The following is a 15,091-nucleotide window of genomic DNA, read 5'->3' on the forward strand; positions in this document are numbered from 1 at the left end:
TGTGAGCACTTGTGTTAGTGAGTAGTACCGGTTGTTGACCGGTGTATGAGAAGAGTGTCAAAGATATGCAGGCAGGGGTAGGGATGCAGCGTGGAGGGCCCTGTCCAGCTGATGTAGGTCACCACGGAACGCCTTGCACAGCCAGCTGCACGCGCGGAACCAGGCAGCGAGGACCGCGGGAAGGCGAAAATCTTGCTCTGAACAAGGCGCATAGCCGTCTTCATTCCTGTTTAGGAGAGCGCTTGCGGGCGGGTTCTTGAGCTTCCAAGTCTTGGGGCTTCGAGGTTTGAAGGGTCCCACTGAAACACAGCAGTGCCGTAGTGGTCAACAACGACAACGCGAGCTTGGCGTGGAGGAACGAGCCGTGCGGCATCGACCCACGACAGACATCTCGCACTTTGCTCCGCAGACTCGCGCCCACAGTGTCTCCGTCCCGGTCGAGCGCCGACACGTCCGCAGCACGCTCGAGCAGACCGCAAGCCAGGCTTGGGGGTCCCTAATCTTAATATCGCTCCTGTCCCCTGGTCGGCGGCATCCACCCCGCGCCCGCCGCCACAGCGCACCCGTCGCGCACTCGACACCACGCCAGACTGTCCTGCACCGCGATCGCCCGCACACGCGCAACTCGGCAGGCTTCACGCGACCGCCGCGCGCACTGCTCCTCGGCGCACTGCTCTGGTCGCTTCGTACGGATCCTCTTGGCCTGGGAAATTGCGCCCACCAAGCTCAGCTCGACGGCCCGGCCATGCTGCCCAACAGCGCTCGCGACGCAGCCTCGTGAACGCATCCCGCGACCATCTCGCCGGCAGACAGACCCGCCCCGTCGCCCGGCATGTCGTACTACCAGAACGGCGGCTCCAACTACTACAACCCGAGCATCCCGCCCTCGAGCTCGGGCCAGTATCACAACTCCTACGACCATCAGCACCAGACCGCCGACGCCGGCGACGGCACCAATGGCGGCGCGCAGGGCTACGGCTACCCCCCGCGGCGCAATAGCCACAGCCAGCACCAGAACGACGAGCTGTTCATGGGCGGCGACGCGAGCCAGCAGCCCGCCTCGCCCGCGTTCCAGTACCAGTCGCAGGCGCAGGCGCAGGCACAGCAGCAGTACAACCCGCAGAACTACGGTTCGCCCGTGACCCAGCTGCCGAACCCACAGCACTACGGCGGCGTCAACAGGACATTTGCGCCGCTGCACCAGCCCTACAACCCGGCGCTCTACGCAGACAACACGCTAGGCAGGACCAGTACCCTCAGCCATCCGTACGGCTTCTCGCCAACCTCGCCCACAACCACGTCGTACCCATCCCCGACAAACTACCAACAATCTCAGTTTGGCCGGACAGCGTCCGTCCAACAACACTCGGGACGCTCGGCTTACTCCCCCCCTCAAGCGCCTCCAGTGCCCGCACCTCCGGGGAGTGCGCAGATGCCTGCAGACGATTGGGGCAACTATCCGACCCGCCAGTCCTCCTCCGCCTCACATTCGCATTCGCACTCCTACCATCGACCTTCCGACCCCCACGCACCGCTGCCTTCGCCACCTACCTATGCGAACCAAGACCAGCTCACTCGCTATCCTTCGACCTCGAGCCACTTGTCGAACCCTCTGCCTCCCACGCCCGAAGTGCCACCGCATCAATCTTTGCAAAGACAGGACACGCTAGGCCGACGGCCGCTACCCCCGCCTCCTCCGCCCAACGAGTCCGATAGCGAAGAATATTTCCAGGCGCAGAACGGAGGGTACAACCAAGACGAGCTGTTCTCGCAGCTCGAGAATATGACGGCCGGGGCAGCCAGTCCCAACATCACCGTTGAGCACGCGAATGGGGATTATTACTATGACCAAACTGGCCGCAATGGCACCCGCGTGAATGGGAACCACCTAGCACCGCACAACAACCAGGCTGCGGATACCAGTGATAGCGATGTGGAAGCGGCTGCTGGTCTGGCTGCTCTGCGCATGGCCGAAGAACAGGAACAGGCAGATGAAGCGCGCAGAAGAAGCGGCGGCGCCGGCCTGTTTAGCACCTACGCATCCATACAATCACCGCCTTTGCCGAGTGCCACGAACCCGCCAGGGCAACAAGGGGTAGAGAGTGCAAGTGACAGCGATTACGTACCCGTGGATGTTGGTCTGTACGGCGGAAACTTCGCGCCCCACTTCACGTACGGGGGTGCTCCGGACCAGCTCGTCACACCCAACAGCCACCCAGTCTCATCTTCCGGTTCGCAACGACGATCGGAAGCAGCGAGCGAGGACTACGACCCCGTACATCCTTTCCCGCCTTTCTCTTCCAACGCGCGAGTCGATACCTTTGGCACAGGAGGCCTAGAGGAGCCCAGTGCACGAAGACGAAGTTACGATGAGGGCGACGAATCCACGCTCATGGATACCTCGACCGCTATGTCCGGAGAGGTCCCTGACATGTTTTTCCATCCTGGAATGTCTACAAACCGACCATTGCCGCCTCCACCAGCAAGTGGCAACCGGCGAGGTCACCACGCTAGCACGAGCTCTTCCGGCTCCTACGAGTATTGGCGCAACTCACAGTCCTCTCGCGGTTCATACCCCGCAGACCCGAATACGATGCACATGGTGTCACCGACCGGCACCCTCGTGCCTCGCTCCACATCTCTTTTGCAACACAGCAATACACCACAAGCTGTGCCTCTTCCCAGATCAAAGACAGATGCCGAGCAAGGGTACAAGCCCCGACAGCAGGCAAACCGTCAAACGTTCTACGGTGGGCCGATTGACAGCGACAACAACACACTGACCCCAGGCAGTGCCGACGCAGTGGCCATTGACCTGCCAACACTGCCCGCCGGAAAGCGCTTCAACCCAGCCAAGCTTTCAACCAGCGACTTCAAGAAGTGCACTGAGCCTTGGGCATTGAGCTCCATCATTGCATGGCTCAAGCACATGACAGAAGGTGAGAATGACTTGAAGGAGGGGCCAATCCGAGAGGGATTGATCGCTCTCTTCACGCACAAAGTGCCCACAATGAATATCGCCGATGCCGAAACACTCGCAAGCCGCGTCGTGGCCGAAATGTACAAGGCCGGGACGCTAGTGCATGAGGAAGAGTGGCTGAAATTCTCATCGGAGACGATGACTGGTGTGATATATCAATTGACGAACGCTGGTTGCTATGCACCGAAGTTGCATCAAGAAACTATGCCTGGGCGCTGCTACTCACACCATTGCCAGCGCACAATCAAAAAGCTTGACTTGACGTCTCCGTCAATATCCAAGCAATCTGGTGACTGGGCGACTTTCTACGGCTTGACAAAGGATTCCATTGCAACCGCAGACAAGAAGGAAATCGAACGACAGAACATCTTGCACGAGATCGTGCAAGGTGAAGACGCTTATATGCAGCGATTAGATGTCCTTCGCACGCTTTACCGAGACCGTTTGATCTCTGCGCAACCGCCAGTCATTCCTCCGAAGAAGCTAAACAAATTCATCAAGGATGTGTTCAGCAAGGTAGACGCTGTAAAGAAGGCCAACGAGGAGCATCTCCTACCTCAGATGAAGTACCGACAGCAAGAGCAAGGGCCGTGGGTCGTGGGTTTTAGCGACATCTTCAGAGAATGGATTCGGAAAGCGAAACAGGCCTACATCGAATACTCCTCGTCTTTTCCATATGCTAACTTCCTGGTTCGTCAGGAAGCCGACAAGAACATGCTATTCAGGACGTTCCTGGATGAGGCTCGGAACAACAAGGCAGCAAACAAGCTTGACTGGAACACTTTCTTGAAGGGCCCGATTACGCGACTGCAGCACTACGGTCTCCTCATTGACTCTGTGCTTAAGAAGTCTAAGATAGAAAATGAGGAGAAGAGAAATCTGGAGATGGCACGCGACGAGATCAAGGCGGTTACGATGGAGTGCGATACCCGCGTCGCCGAAATGACAAGGAAGGTGGACCTGAGTGATCTTCAGGCGAAGCTTATCTTGCGACCCGGTATGCAGCGTGTGGAGCTCAATCTTGATCACCTCGGGCGAGAACTCATCTTCAAGGGCGATCTGTTGAGGATGGGAGGCAACAGGTTCACGTGGCTCGAGACTCATGCTCTTCTGTTCGATCACTACCTGGTCCTTGCGAAGACCGTTACTTACCGGGAGCAAGACGGGGTGACAAAGTCCGAAAAGTACGACGTCTCCAGGCTACCTATTCCCATGGATCTCTTAGTCTTGGAGAGCGAAGACGATGACCCCGTTATCCGATCCGCAGTCAAGGGCATCGCTGCCGTTACACCGGTGGCAAAGAGCACATCGGAAGTTCGTATGGCGCGGGGTGCCGGTGTAAATGGACCCGTGCCGGGCATGTTGGTCCACACCAATACGTCGAACTCGCTGTCATCAACCAACACTGGTGGATCAGGGAAGACGATAGGCCAACCCGTTAACCTAGAAAACGGAAGAGACGAGAAGATTATGTATCCGTTCCGCATCAAACATCTGGGTAAAGAAACTTACACACTGTTTGCTCCTACCGCGCAGAACCGGGCAGAATGGTGCGACAAGCTCATTATCGCCAAGACAAACCACGCAGCAGCTCTGTTCTCACAGAATGCTGAACCATTCAGGTTAAGAGTCATGGCAGATGCTGCCTTCGCCTACGAAAGCGCCATGCCATCTCAGAAGAGCATCACGATCAAGGGCACGCCGCTCGATCGATCGATAGACGAAGTCGAGAAGCTCTTCTCCAATTCCGGTCGACCTGTTCCTATCTGTCGCGCTCGGGTGAACTGCGCCACCGCCTTCAACCAACCATACGGCAAGCACATGGTTGCCGTAGGGACGGACATTGGTGTCTACATCTCTGAGTACGACAACCCGCGAGGCTGGACTAAGGTGAGATCCTCTTGCAAGATGACCCAGGTCCGTCTAACAGAATGCAGGCAATTCAAATACCCAAGGTCACACAGATCGCGGTACTGGAGCAGTTCAGCCTCATGCTGCTCATATCCGACAAATCATTAGTTGCCTATCACCTCGACGCTGTCTGCCCGGTGAGCGGCGTAACGCCCAGTAACGATTCCACACGACGAGCACCCCAGAAGCTCTCGGGTGCGCGAGATATCGGCTTCTTCGCGACCGGTGTCATGAAGGACCGAACACTAGTCTTCTACAAGAAGCGTGAAGGCCTCTCATCAACTTTCAAGGTCCTGGAACCCGTGTACCAGAAGTCAACAGAGAAGAAATCCCGGATATGGAAATCCGGCCGCACAGAGTTTTTCCGCGAGTACGACGAGTTCTACATCCCCACCGACTGCTTCGGCATCGACCTCTTCCACTCCTCTCTTGCCATCTCCACAGCCAAAGGATTCGAAGTCCTCACCTTGGACAAAAAACAGCCCTGGTCTGTGCCAGACCTCCGGCAGTCCCACGTCGCGACCATCGCGTCGCGCCTCCAGGACCAAAAACCGCTCGGCATGTTCCGCCTCTCGGACCAGGAGTTCTTGCTGTGCTACGAAGAGTGCGCGGTCTACGTCAACAAGCTGGGCGACATCTCACGCTCCGTCATCATGGAGTTTGTGGGCAAGGCCAAGAGCGCGGCGATGTACGGGCCGTACGTGCTGCTGTTCGACCCCGACTTCGTCGAGATTCGGAATGCGCAGAATGGGCGGCTCAGACAGGTCATCTCGGGGAGAGATGTCAAGTGTCTCGACGACGGGCTTAGCGGGGGTAGCTCGCATACGCGGACGATCAAGCTGAGTTTGCAGCATCCGCAGCAGGAGCGCTGCCAGGTTGTGGTCGAGCTAGTGCTTAATGAGGGACAGAAGGAGTAAGTAGACGTGGGCTGGATGTGCGGTTTGCACATATGGATGGGGTGCGTGGTGGCTGGGATGCATGGTGCAGGGGACGGTACTGGACTGTCCAGGCTTGGACTGCACATATTTGCGATCTATGGAGTTTGCGTGTGCGTAGGCGGCCCGACCCGTGATGATAGGCGGGACGGGCTGGCCTTGATGGAAGGAGGGTTTGACTAGTGTGCTTGCTTGTTGCTTAATCGTAAGGATACCTTTCTGCTGTTAGTCTGAAGCACTGTCTTGTGCTGTCGCATTGCAGGCTTTTAGGAGCAGTGATGAAACGAAGAAGTAACGAGCCTGCGAAAAAGTCCGAAAAACTGGAAGTAGTCGACAATCAGCGTTACAGAAGGCGTCTGTATATGGTGTCTAAATATGTTTCTGGACCCTTGCATACCGCGTAGAGCATGGACAGTAATCGTACATATCGCTGTAGTGGCCGCGTGTGTAGACGCTGCGAAGTGGAGCTGTGGGCCTCATATGGGCCTCCGACTTGGCGTGATAACGATTCGTGATAACGATTCGTGAACATGTTTGCAGATGCTTTTACCTGTAGTGTGGCATGGCAGAAAGAAAAAACGTCGTTCCAAGCACTTGAGTTGTTGAGCCCAACGTCGTGTTAACAGGGTGTTGGTTGCTAGGGACCTTTTTCCTTAGCCGCGCGTGACCGGCAGGGAAGGCAGTTTCCCCTTGCAGACCATGCCCAGGCCTAGCAATTCAAGGCGGCGTAGGCATCGGCCTTATACAGCGCGGCCCTCTTGTTTCGGACCTTCTCATCTGGAGTAGGCTAAGGACACGTCACATGGCCTGGCCAGCATGAAGGTTATTGATCCTGGCAAAAACTCCCAATACTTGGATTCGACCACGTTCGTCTCCAGTCACGCGAGTTGTGGAATATCTGAGCTTGATTGGTTTGCATGCTATCACGACGTATCTGAGTTGGGTAAGCATGGGAATAGTCTGCGGCTCTTCCCTTGGAGTTGACGGGGCGCGCGTCGCATCCGCATAGCGCAGCGTACCAGCACCCGGGATGAGGGACGCTCAAGGATATCCTAGGTCCAGAGCATGGCTGCCGCGCAGCTAAGGATTCCAAACCATAGCAGGCCATGCAGCTCTTGGAAGTTTCTGCAGATAAGTGTCGGCTGGCGAGCCGCAAATTTCCTCTTCCATGGTGGTGGGTGCTGACCATGATAACGAAATTCATCGTGCACTCGCGCGCGCTAGGCCTGTCCGAGATCTAGCGCTGGGGTGAGCAACGTGCTGGCGCCTGGGCACCGCACGGCTTCCCCACCTTGATCCGCCACGCGCATGTTCCTCTAGCCTTGTCTCGAGCACAACATGTTTACTATCCGCGCAGTCGGCGCGTCCAGCAGAGCCGCGTTTGCTCCGGAGACGGTGCTCAAGGTCAGGGACAAGCGCCCCGATGGCAGGGCGCTTCAGCCATAGCGCCCGAGTCTAATCTGTGCGACCTATTCTGCGCCACATTCCAGAAGCCTTATCAATTCGCAATGGCTTGGCCCAACGCCAATACGCCTGCCAAGTGCACACAGACGGGGTCGACGAACGCACCGTTCCTAGACAGGAAGCTCGCTGTGCCGCTCACTCTTGTGGGGTGCACACGAACTAGCCATTGGAGCTGTACGTAAAACCGATGTAGGCCGCATGCGCGCTGTATCGTGCGCCAACCTGTGCGCAAATCTCTTTCGCTCCCTCTTCCATCGGCTCTTCTTGGCTTCTCTGAGGTTACGTCGCTCGTGCCGTGGCGCCGCAGCGTAAGCCTAGCTGAAAATCGCTTGTTCCCCAGCCGCCGTGCTTGGTGCTCGGCTCTGCCTTGATCGTATATATACCGGTCAAGCCCGCAACACGACAGACCCGAGGCTTTTTTCGCTGTTTGCGTCGGTCGCCTACGTATTTACAGGAGCACCCACTCCTGCAAAGATTGTCACTTCGCACAATCTTTGCTCGCTGCTGTCGCCTACATATCCACTCAAGCTCGCCCTCTCAGCTTGAGACCCAGTCAACATGGCCATTATTAACCGACACTCGAATTCGTCCTCGGACGGGGCGAACGCGGAATATGGCAAGACGGAATATGAGGCGGGTGTCACCGCAGCACCAGTGACCGCCGATGGAGTCGTTGAGTACCAAGATCACCAGCACTTGCACCGTGGTCTCAAGTCGCGCCATATCACTATGATTGCTATCGGTGGTGCTATCGGAACTGGTTTGATTATTGGTACAGGAAAGGCGCTGGCACAATCTGGGTAGGCGACAATGGTTCCGTGTTCAGTATTCGTATGCTAATCCACGCAGACCCGCCTCGATTCTCATCTCTTACACTTTCGTCGGTTTCCTCGTCTGGATCGTCATGAGCGGCCTCGGCGAGATGGCAGCATGGCTCCCACACGCATCTGGTTTCTCTGGCTACGCGACCCGTTTCGTCGACCCCGCTCTTGGTTTTGCTCTTGGATGGACCTACTGGTGCAAATACATCATTACTACGCCAAATCAGCTGACGGCGACTGCTTTGATCATTCAATACTGGTGTCCACCCGACAAGGTGAATCCGGGAGTGTTCATCGCCGTGTTTTTGGTCGTCATCATAGCCATCAACTACTTTGGTATCCGCTTCTTTGGAGAGCTTGAATTCTGGCTCAGTTCGGTCAAGGTTGTGGTCATCATTGGCGTTATCTTCCTATCCTTCCTCCTTGCTGTTGGAGCTGGCCCAGGACCCGCAACCGGATTCAAGTACTGGAAGAACCCCGGAGCATTTGCGCCGTACATCCAGAAGGGCGATGCGTCGGCAGGCAAGTTCTACGGCTTCTGGAGCTCTTTCGTTAACGCAGTGTTTGCCTATCTCGGCACGGAGCTGATCGGTGTGACCGTCGGAGAGGCCCAGAACCCTCGTAAGACCATCCCCCGGGCCATCAAGCTGACGTTCTACCGGATCCTGTTCTTCTACGTCTTGAGCGTCTTCTTCCTGGGCATGCTAATTGCGTACAACGACCCCGCTCTTATCAAGGCCAACTCGGCGAAGACCAGCGCAAAGGCGTCCCCGTTCGTCATTGCCATCGCAAACGCCAATATTCCGCATCTCGCTGGTATCGTGAACGGTTGCATCCTGCTGTTCACCTTCAGCGCGTCGAACTCGGATTTGTACATTGCGTCCCGCACGATCTTCGGTCTTGCCGAGCGTGGCCACGCACCCAAGATCTTCAGGTGGACTGACAAGCGCGGTGTGCCCGTTCCCGCCCTCGCCATCTCAGCACTCTTCTGCTGCAGCGCCTTCATGAACGCCGCAAAGGACTCCACTGAAGTCTTCAGCTACTTTGTCAACTTGGTGTCTATCTTCGGTCTCTGCGCCTGGATCTCGCTCTTGGTCACCCACATTTTCTTCGTCAAAGCCCGCAAGGCTCAAGGCATCACGGACGCACAGATGCCGTTTGTTGCGCCGTTGGGTATCTGGGGCTCGTACTTCGCCCTCTTCTTCTGCGTCCTTATTGCCTTGACCAAGAACTTCAACGTTTTCACTCGCTCTCCGAAATACGGAAACTTTGACTACAAGAACTTCGTTACTGGGTATCTCGCTATTCCGGTGTACCTGATCTGCATTTTCGGCTACAAGTTCACCATGAAGTCCCGGCGCGTCCGACCGCTCGAGGGTAAGTCAAACTCGACGCCTTGTACAATTGTATATCTGCTAATTATCTTCCAGCGGACTTCTACACGGGCAAGGACGAGATCGATCGCGAGGAAGAGGCTTTCCTGGCCGCAAAGGCTGCGCGACCCGCCGGCAAGCAGAATTGGTTCTACCGCACGTTTGTCTCGTGGTTGTTCTAGAGTGCATGATCTATCCCGCTCGCTGGGTCGGTTTCTTCGGCAGACTCACCGCTTCCATCTCCTGAGAATTTGAGAGCTTGAACCTGAAGCCGTCCTACGACTAAAATTGGCACTGTCATTGTTGTCCTTCTCTGATAGATGCCCCGAGGACAGTCCCAATGAGAATCGTTGGATGGCTTCATAATCCAGCCGCTCACCTCAGCAGGAGAGGGACGCTTGAGAACTTGTCGAGATAATTGATAACAATATTATACCCTCACTTTCGCCCTTTACCATCAAGGGAACCATGCAATTCCGCGTGACCACATTTTCTGTCACTTTTGTGTATTTCTATTGGGTGCTCATCGGCACGCAAATGTTGCATGCTGATTGATCGCCAAGGTCCGGTTGGTGCCCGCTCCGCGATGAATAAGCACTTCCTGCCCCTATGCAGTCCGTACATCTCCACTCACACGAGCAAGGACTCTTGATCAAGCGCTAGAACTGACCTCGACACTAAAACATGATATGCGGTGCCCTGGCTTCCATCGATTGACATGACAGAGCAGCGGTTCAAGAAGACAGTTATCTATGATTGAATACACACGCAGACGCCAACAACGACGGAGAAAGAAAGCCCAGCCACAAGACCAAACATACACTATCCAAGCAATTTAACGTTTATCCCACTAAGCTTCTCAGGTTAGGGATCACTCGGATGACCCACCTCTGAATACGATAATAGTCGCTAAGAATGCTCGCCAACGCCAAGCCTCAGCTCAGCTGCCGGAGTTCAGAAAAGGACCCGTAGAGAGGAAAATATATGCTTTCGACCTACCGAAAAGTCTATCAGCTCGATCAGCAAAGTCCATAGATTTTCTAGCTCAGCACCGAAACTCCGGTGCTTGCATGTAGTATATAACGCTGTACAGGTCCTCCCATATCGCATCATCCCGCACAGTACAGTTCGCTTCTCGTCTTCCCTACATTCTTTACTTGTCATTAATTCAGTCGTTACTCAACATCTCAAACATTCATTCGTTCGATCCCGCCAACTCAATCTTTTATTACCACTTTTCCCTCTCCATGATCATCCCTTCCTCCAGGCTCCTCTGCGGAGCTGCTCTCGCCCTCACCACTCTCTTCTCCACCGTCGACGCAGCAGACTGCTCAACCGGGCCTTTTGCCCACGTCTGGAAAATCGGCGACTCAAAAGCTGGCGAGAACACGGATAATGTGGAATTTTGCTCCTCGCTCTGGGACGTGGGAATCCCCGTGACAGGTCTCGACGTCTGGTACGACGAAGGCGAGGGCATCAACGCGCTGCAGATTCAGTACGCCAACGGCGACCGGCACGGAATCTTCGGCGTGCCCGGGTCGAGCCCGCAGCACCAGAGCATCGACTGGGAGTACAGCAAGACATTCATCGATAGCTTCAGTCTTTGGGGAAATGGTGGGGGGAAGAAGCTCGGGAATATCCGCATGGTGCTGACGGATGGCCGCGAGTTCGATGTTGGAAACAGGCATGATACGCGCTCGAAGAAGACGGAGTTCCCCATCGATGTCGGCGCGGGCGTGATGCTGGGTTTTGGCGGCTGGGGTGCAAATGACATCAAGCAGGGCTATGCGCTGTTTCTGCGCAGCCAGATCGACCACATCACCATGACGGACCCCGTGTTCGACGAGTCGCCTGAGAACTTGAATGCGCAGCAGAAGTACGTGGAACACTCCCGATGGATCCCAGTTTGACGGATGCTAATGTTCACCAGGGGCATTGAACTCCAAATCGTCGACTCGTACGACCACGCCAACGACCTCAACGCCACCATAAACTGGTCCTTTGAAACGACCGCCTCCGTCCACACCTCGACCTCCACGACCACCTCCGTCACAAAAACCTTCGGCACCTCCGTCTCCGTGAACTGGGAGGCCTCTATCCTCGCCTTCAGCGTCGGCGGTGGCGTCGAGCTCTCCTACGGCTACAGCCAGACCAACGAGAAGGTCGAGACCAAGGAGACGGAGGTCTCGCGCACGATCACGTACGAGGCGCCGATCAAGCCGGGTAAACACGTCTGGTGCCAGGCGACGGCGAAAAGTGGGAAGGCGGATCTGGGGTACACGGCAACGATTAATCTGTGGTTGAAGGATGGGACGAGCTGGAGCTGGAAGGAGCATGGGGTTTATAGTCAGCAGGCTTGGGGCGATACGAGCAGCCAGTGTCAGGAGAAGCCGTTCTCGAACGCGAGGAGGTCGGTTGAGTGGCATGCTTAGGAAGTGGCTGCGCGTAGGTGGATGGCGAGAGGAGCGTAGGCTTGGTATGCCAGCAGGCGGATTTGCTGTGTAGGATACGAGACGTAGTCTTTCATCTGTGATCTTTTTCGAAAGGCAAAAGGCGCATTGCTCCGTCTGGCCTGGTTTTGAACATTTGTTTTTCAGCTCCCCATCGAGCCCCCCCGCATTGCTTTTCGCCGTGACTTGCAAACGTACGCGAAGAGCACTGAATCTAAACCAGCATCCCGCATCTCCTTCGGCATCACCTGATCTGCACACTGCGGATGCTCTTTGGCGTATTCCTTCACCCCCGTCCGCACGCCCTCGTTCTGCTCCATATCCTCATACAGCCTTCCGCCCTCGCACTCCTACATTTCCTCAACCGCTGCCGTCTTTCCCTGTCAATTTTTGCATCGCCCTTTATGATCGTTCTTCTTCCAGCCCCTATTTTGGCACTGCACGCTGCAATACTGCGTCTTCTGGCGCCCGCCGCACTTGAACAGCCGTCTCGACCCGTCCCACGCCGTGTGCCGCACTCACACCTCGCAGCCCTCCCCGGTGGAATCTTTCAACTTAATTATCTCCCGCGCGAGAGCGAGAATCCCTTCGCCGAACGCAAGGTGCTTGCCGCGCTGCTCCGGGTGCTGCGACTCCGTCATCCCATCCAGCACGCCCTGCTGCACGTCGAGGATCAGGTTAGCCGCCGTCGTGCGGACGACGTCCTGCATCGGTTCGTCAATCACGTTCGACAACTCAGGATCCATGCCGGATCACTGGCCGAGCGTGCGACCGAAATGGTCCCACATGAAGTAGACGTTGTTCTTGATATTGGTGGGGGTGTCGTAGGTTTACTGGAGGTTAGGCGACATGGCAGGGTGGTAGGCGAGCTTTTCGAGGGCCTGGTGCGTGGTGGCGGGCGAGACCCAGTCGTCGTGCACGAAGGAGCCAGGCATGCAGACGTCAAGTAGGTATTTTTTGAGGACTTCGCGGGTGCTGGTGCTGGGGTCGTCGTAGAGGACAAGCTGGAGCGCTTGCATGTATTCATTCGCATTGTCCGTTGTGCGAGGCATTCTTGCGGTGTACCTGGATGCTTTTTTCGCAGGTTAGAAATGATGTGTGTGTGCTCGTGCATTCGTTGTGGACGGCAGATGGAGGAGTGAAGGTGCTGGTAGTTGTGGTTCACTTTTTTGTGAGGATGCGCCCCCGCGTTCTCACCAATTGTGGACAGTTGTTTGGTAACGACGCGTGCGAGAACCAAAAGACGCATTTTCCTCGTGACCGGAAGTCTTCAGTCGCATAATCACGGGTAGCATGGTTTTAGATTGACATACATTATACGAATTCTACACACCGAAGAAGACCATGCAACGACATCATCCATCCACTCGCAACAACGAAATCTCATCGAAAACTTCAGAATCATTCTTCCCACGACGTCTCAATGATAGTAAGCCTAGATCCCGGAGGCTGCTTCACTCCTTTGAACACAAATCTCGCGTCGGCCTCCGCGAACAACGCCTTCCATTCATTCAAATCGCGCTCCTTCGCGTTGCCGATTTCCAACATTGTGAGGTCAAAAGCTCTAGGTTCGCGTGAGCAGTGTCCGTTGAGGGAGACTCGGACAAACTTACCTCAATTTTCGATCAAGATGGTTTGGCAGGGAGCCAGGTGGAGGCATCACAAAATCCATCACTAGTATTTTCGCACCCGTCTTCAGCGCCGGTATCAGCGCCCTTAGAATCTGGATACAGTATTGATCCGGCCAGTTGTGCAGGATCCAGCGAAAGAAGTAGACATCTGCACCTTTCACTGGCTGCGGTTGGAAGAAATCGTGCGCTATGAAGTTAACGTTGAGGCCTTCCACTGGCTTCGCGTTGTCGACTACTCCGGGCAGTTCTTGAACTATCAGGCGGAGGTCTGGATATTTGCGAGCCAAAGCAAAAGCTGCATCACCATGGGAGCCCCCAAGATCGATGACGGTGCCGGGAACTGTGTCCCACGGATATCCGTCCGTCAGGTGCCGCAAGGAGAACCCTTCGCCCGTGGTGTAGAAGCTCATGGCCTGGCCGAATCGCTTCGCGCGCTGCGGATCTTGGGCAAGCACAGCATAAAAGGGTTTGTCGGATTGGTTAGCCAGTGCAAAGCCCTGGGCCATCGTCAGTGTTGACATCAAATTCATGTCACGACCTGCATACCGTTTGGTTCGGCTCGTCGGCTCGGGGCCACTTCTTCAGTGCATCAACTGTCTTCTCTGCAGCCGGCCACATCTCTTCCACGCTAGCGCGTACCCAACCAGCAAGTCCCTCATCCTCGGCGATCTCCCTCGATGCGGCTGAATGTGCAATCACTCCATGCCGTGGCTCTCTGAAAATGCGATTTGCGATGCCGAGACGAAGAATGCGTGTAAGTGCCCCTTGCTCGATGTTTGTGGCTTCTGCAAGTGCTTTGAACGTAGTTTCTCCATCCAAAGGGACTTTTTGTGCGATGTCAAAGTGTGCAATCAGCTTGAGGGGAACCAGTAGATTGTGCTGTCACATTAGCCCTGTGTCACGCATCACGTCGTTGGATTTGGCTGACAGACTTGATGGTTTTCAACAAGATTCCTGGGGCCTTGAAGAAGATCATTCAATTCTTGCGTTGCTTGCAGGACTGCGACGCGCGCTCGTTCGAGCTCCGGTGGCAGATTGAAATCAGCCGGACCGGTGGCATCAAATGAGGGATGTGGCAGACCCTTCTCGGAGAGGTATTGATCGATGAGCTGCGTATTCTGGGCAACTGCTGCTGCGAGCTCAGCTATGCGACTTTGGGACGAGGTCATGGTGGTACGAAAATGCCTATTTGGTGAGGTTGGTACAAGTATACTCGGAACTAACGTCTAGGACATTGTTGTATGCGAGTTTCAACCTCGAGAGGATCAGCTTACATCGGAACTTCGTATACCCGGTGAGGTCGTTGCCAAGGTAGGGTCAGCATTTGCTCAGCTGTGGCTCGCTTAGACTTCCTGGCATCCGGTTTTTTTGCACGTAGCTCAGGACGTTCCCTTTAAACAGCTTGTCTCAGCGCATAGAGCTGCTTATCCTTGGCATAGCTCAAAGACTACAAGCACTCTTCGAGGTCTGACTTAGTGGTTAGATGATGAAGAAAAAAAGAATTGCAGAAATCAAGTGAAGTGATG

At 55.5% G+C, this 15,091-nt stretch overlaps 4 protein-coding genes across 4 annotated transcripts; 3 read left to right on the forward strand and 1 right to left on the reverse strand.

The window, feature by feature from the left end:
* The first annotated feature begins 377 nt into the window (after window positions 1-377).
* On the forward strand, window positions 378-6,197 carry CC84DRAFT_1261844 (uncharacterized protein). The gene is made up of 2 exons (XM_018185103.1): window positions 378-4,870; window positions 4,918-6,197. The coding sequence occupies exons 1-2, from the start codon at window positions 833-835 to the stop codon at window positions 5,806-5,808; spliced, it is 4,929 nt and encodes a 1,642-aa protein (XP_018033617.1). The 5' UTR covers window positions 378-832; the 3' UTR covers window positions 5,809-6,197.
* Window positions 6,198-7,660: 1,463 nt separating this feature from the next.
* Window positions 7,661-9,765, forward strand: CC84DRAFT_963822 (uncharacterized protein). The gene is made up of 3 exons (XM_018187985.1): window positions 7,661-8,090; window positions 8,140-9,488; window positions 9,542-9,765. The coding sequence occupies exons 1-3, from the start codon at window positions 7,849-7,851 to the stop codon at window positions 9,664-9,666; spliced, it is 1,716 nt and encodes a 571-aa protein (XP_018033618.1). The 5' UTR covers window positions 7,661-7,848; the 3' UTR covers window positions 9,667-9,765.
* Window positions 9,766-10,731: 966 nt separating this feature from the next.
* CC84DRAFT_1261846 (uncharacterized protein) lies at window positions 10,732-11,916 on the forward strand (the record flags this gene model as incomplete). The annotated part of the gene is made up of 2 exons (XM_018185104.1): window positions 10,732-11,360; window positions 11,415-11,916. The coding sequence occupies 2 exons, from the start codon at window positions 10,732-10,734 to the stop codon at window positions 11,914-11,916; spliced, it is 1,131 nt and encodes a 376-aa protein (XP_018033619.1).
* Window positions 11,917-13,293: 1,377 nt separating this feature from the next.
* On the reverse strand, window positions 13,294-14,734 carry CC84DRAFT_1251452 (putative O-methyltransferase; the record flags this gene model as incomplete). Its single annotated transcript, XM_018184332.1, has 4 exons — window positions 13,294-13,498; window positions 13,548-14,062; window positions 14,112-14,444; window positions 14,498-14,734. 4 exons carry the CDS (start codon window positions 14,732-14,734, stop codon window positions 13,336-13,338), a joined length of 1,248 nt encoding a protein of 415 aa, XP_018033620.1. The 3' UTR covers window positions 13,294-13,335.
* Window positions 14,735-15,091: the final 357 nt, after the last annotated feature.

Source organism: Paraphaeosphaeria sporulosa, assembly GCF_001642045.1.
Source record: "Paraphaeosphaeria sporulosa strain AP3s5-JAC2a unplaced genomic scaffold CC84scaffold_8, whole genome shotgun sequence".
NCBI lineage: Eukaryota > Fungi > Ascomycota > Dothideomycetes > Pleosporales > Didymosphaeriaceae > Paraphaeosphaeria > Paraphaeosphaeria sporulosa.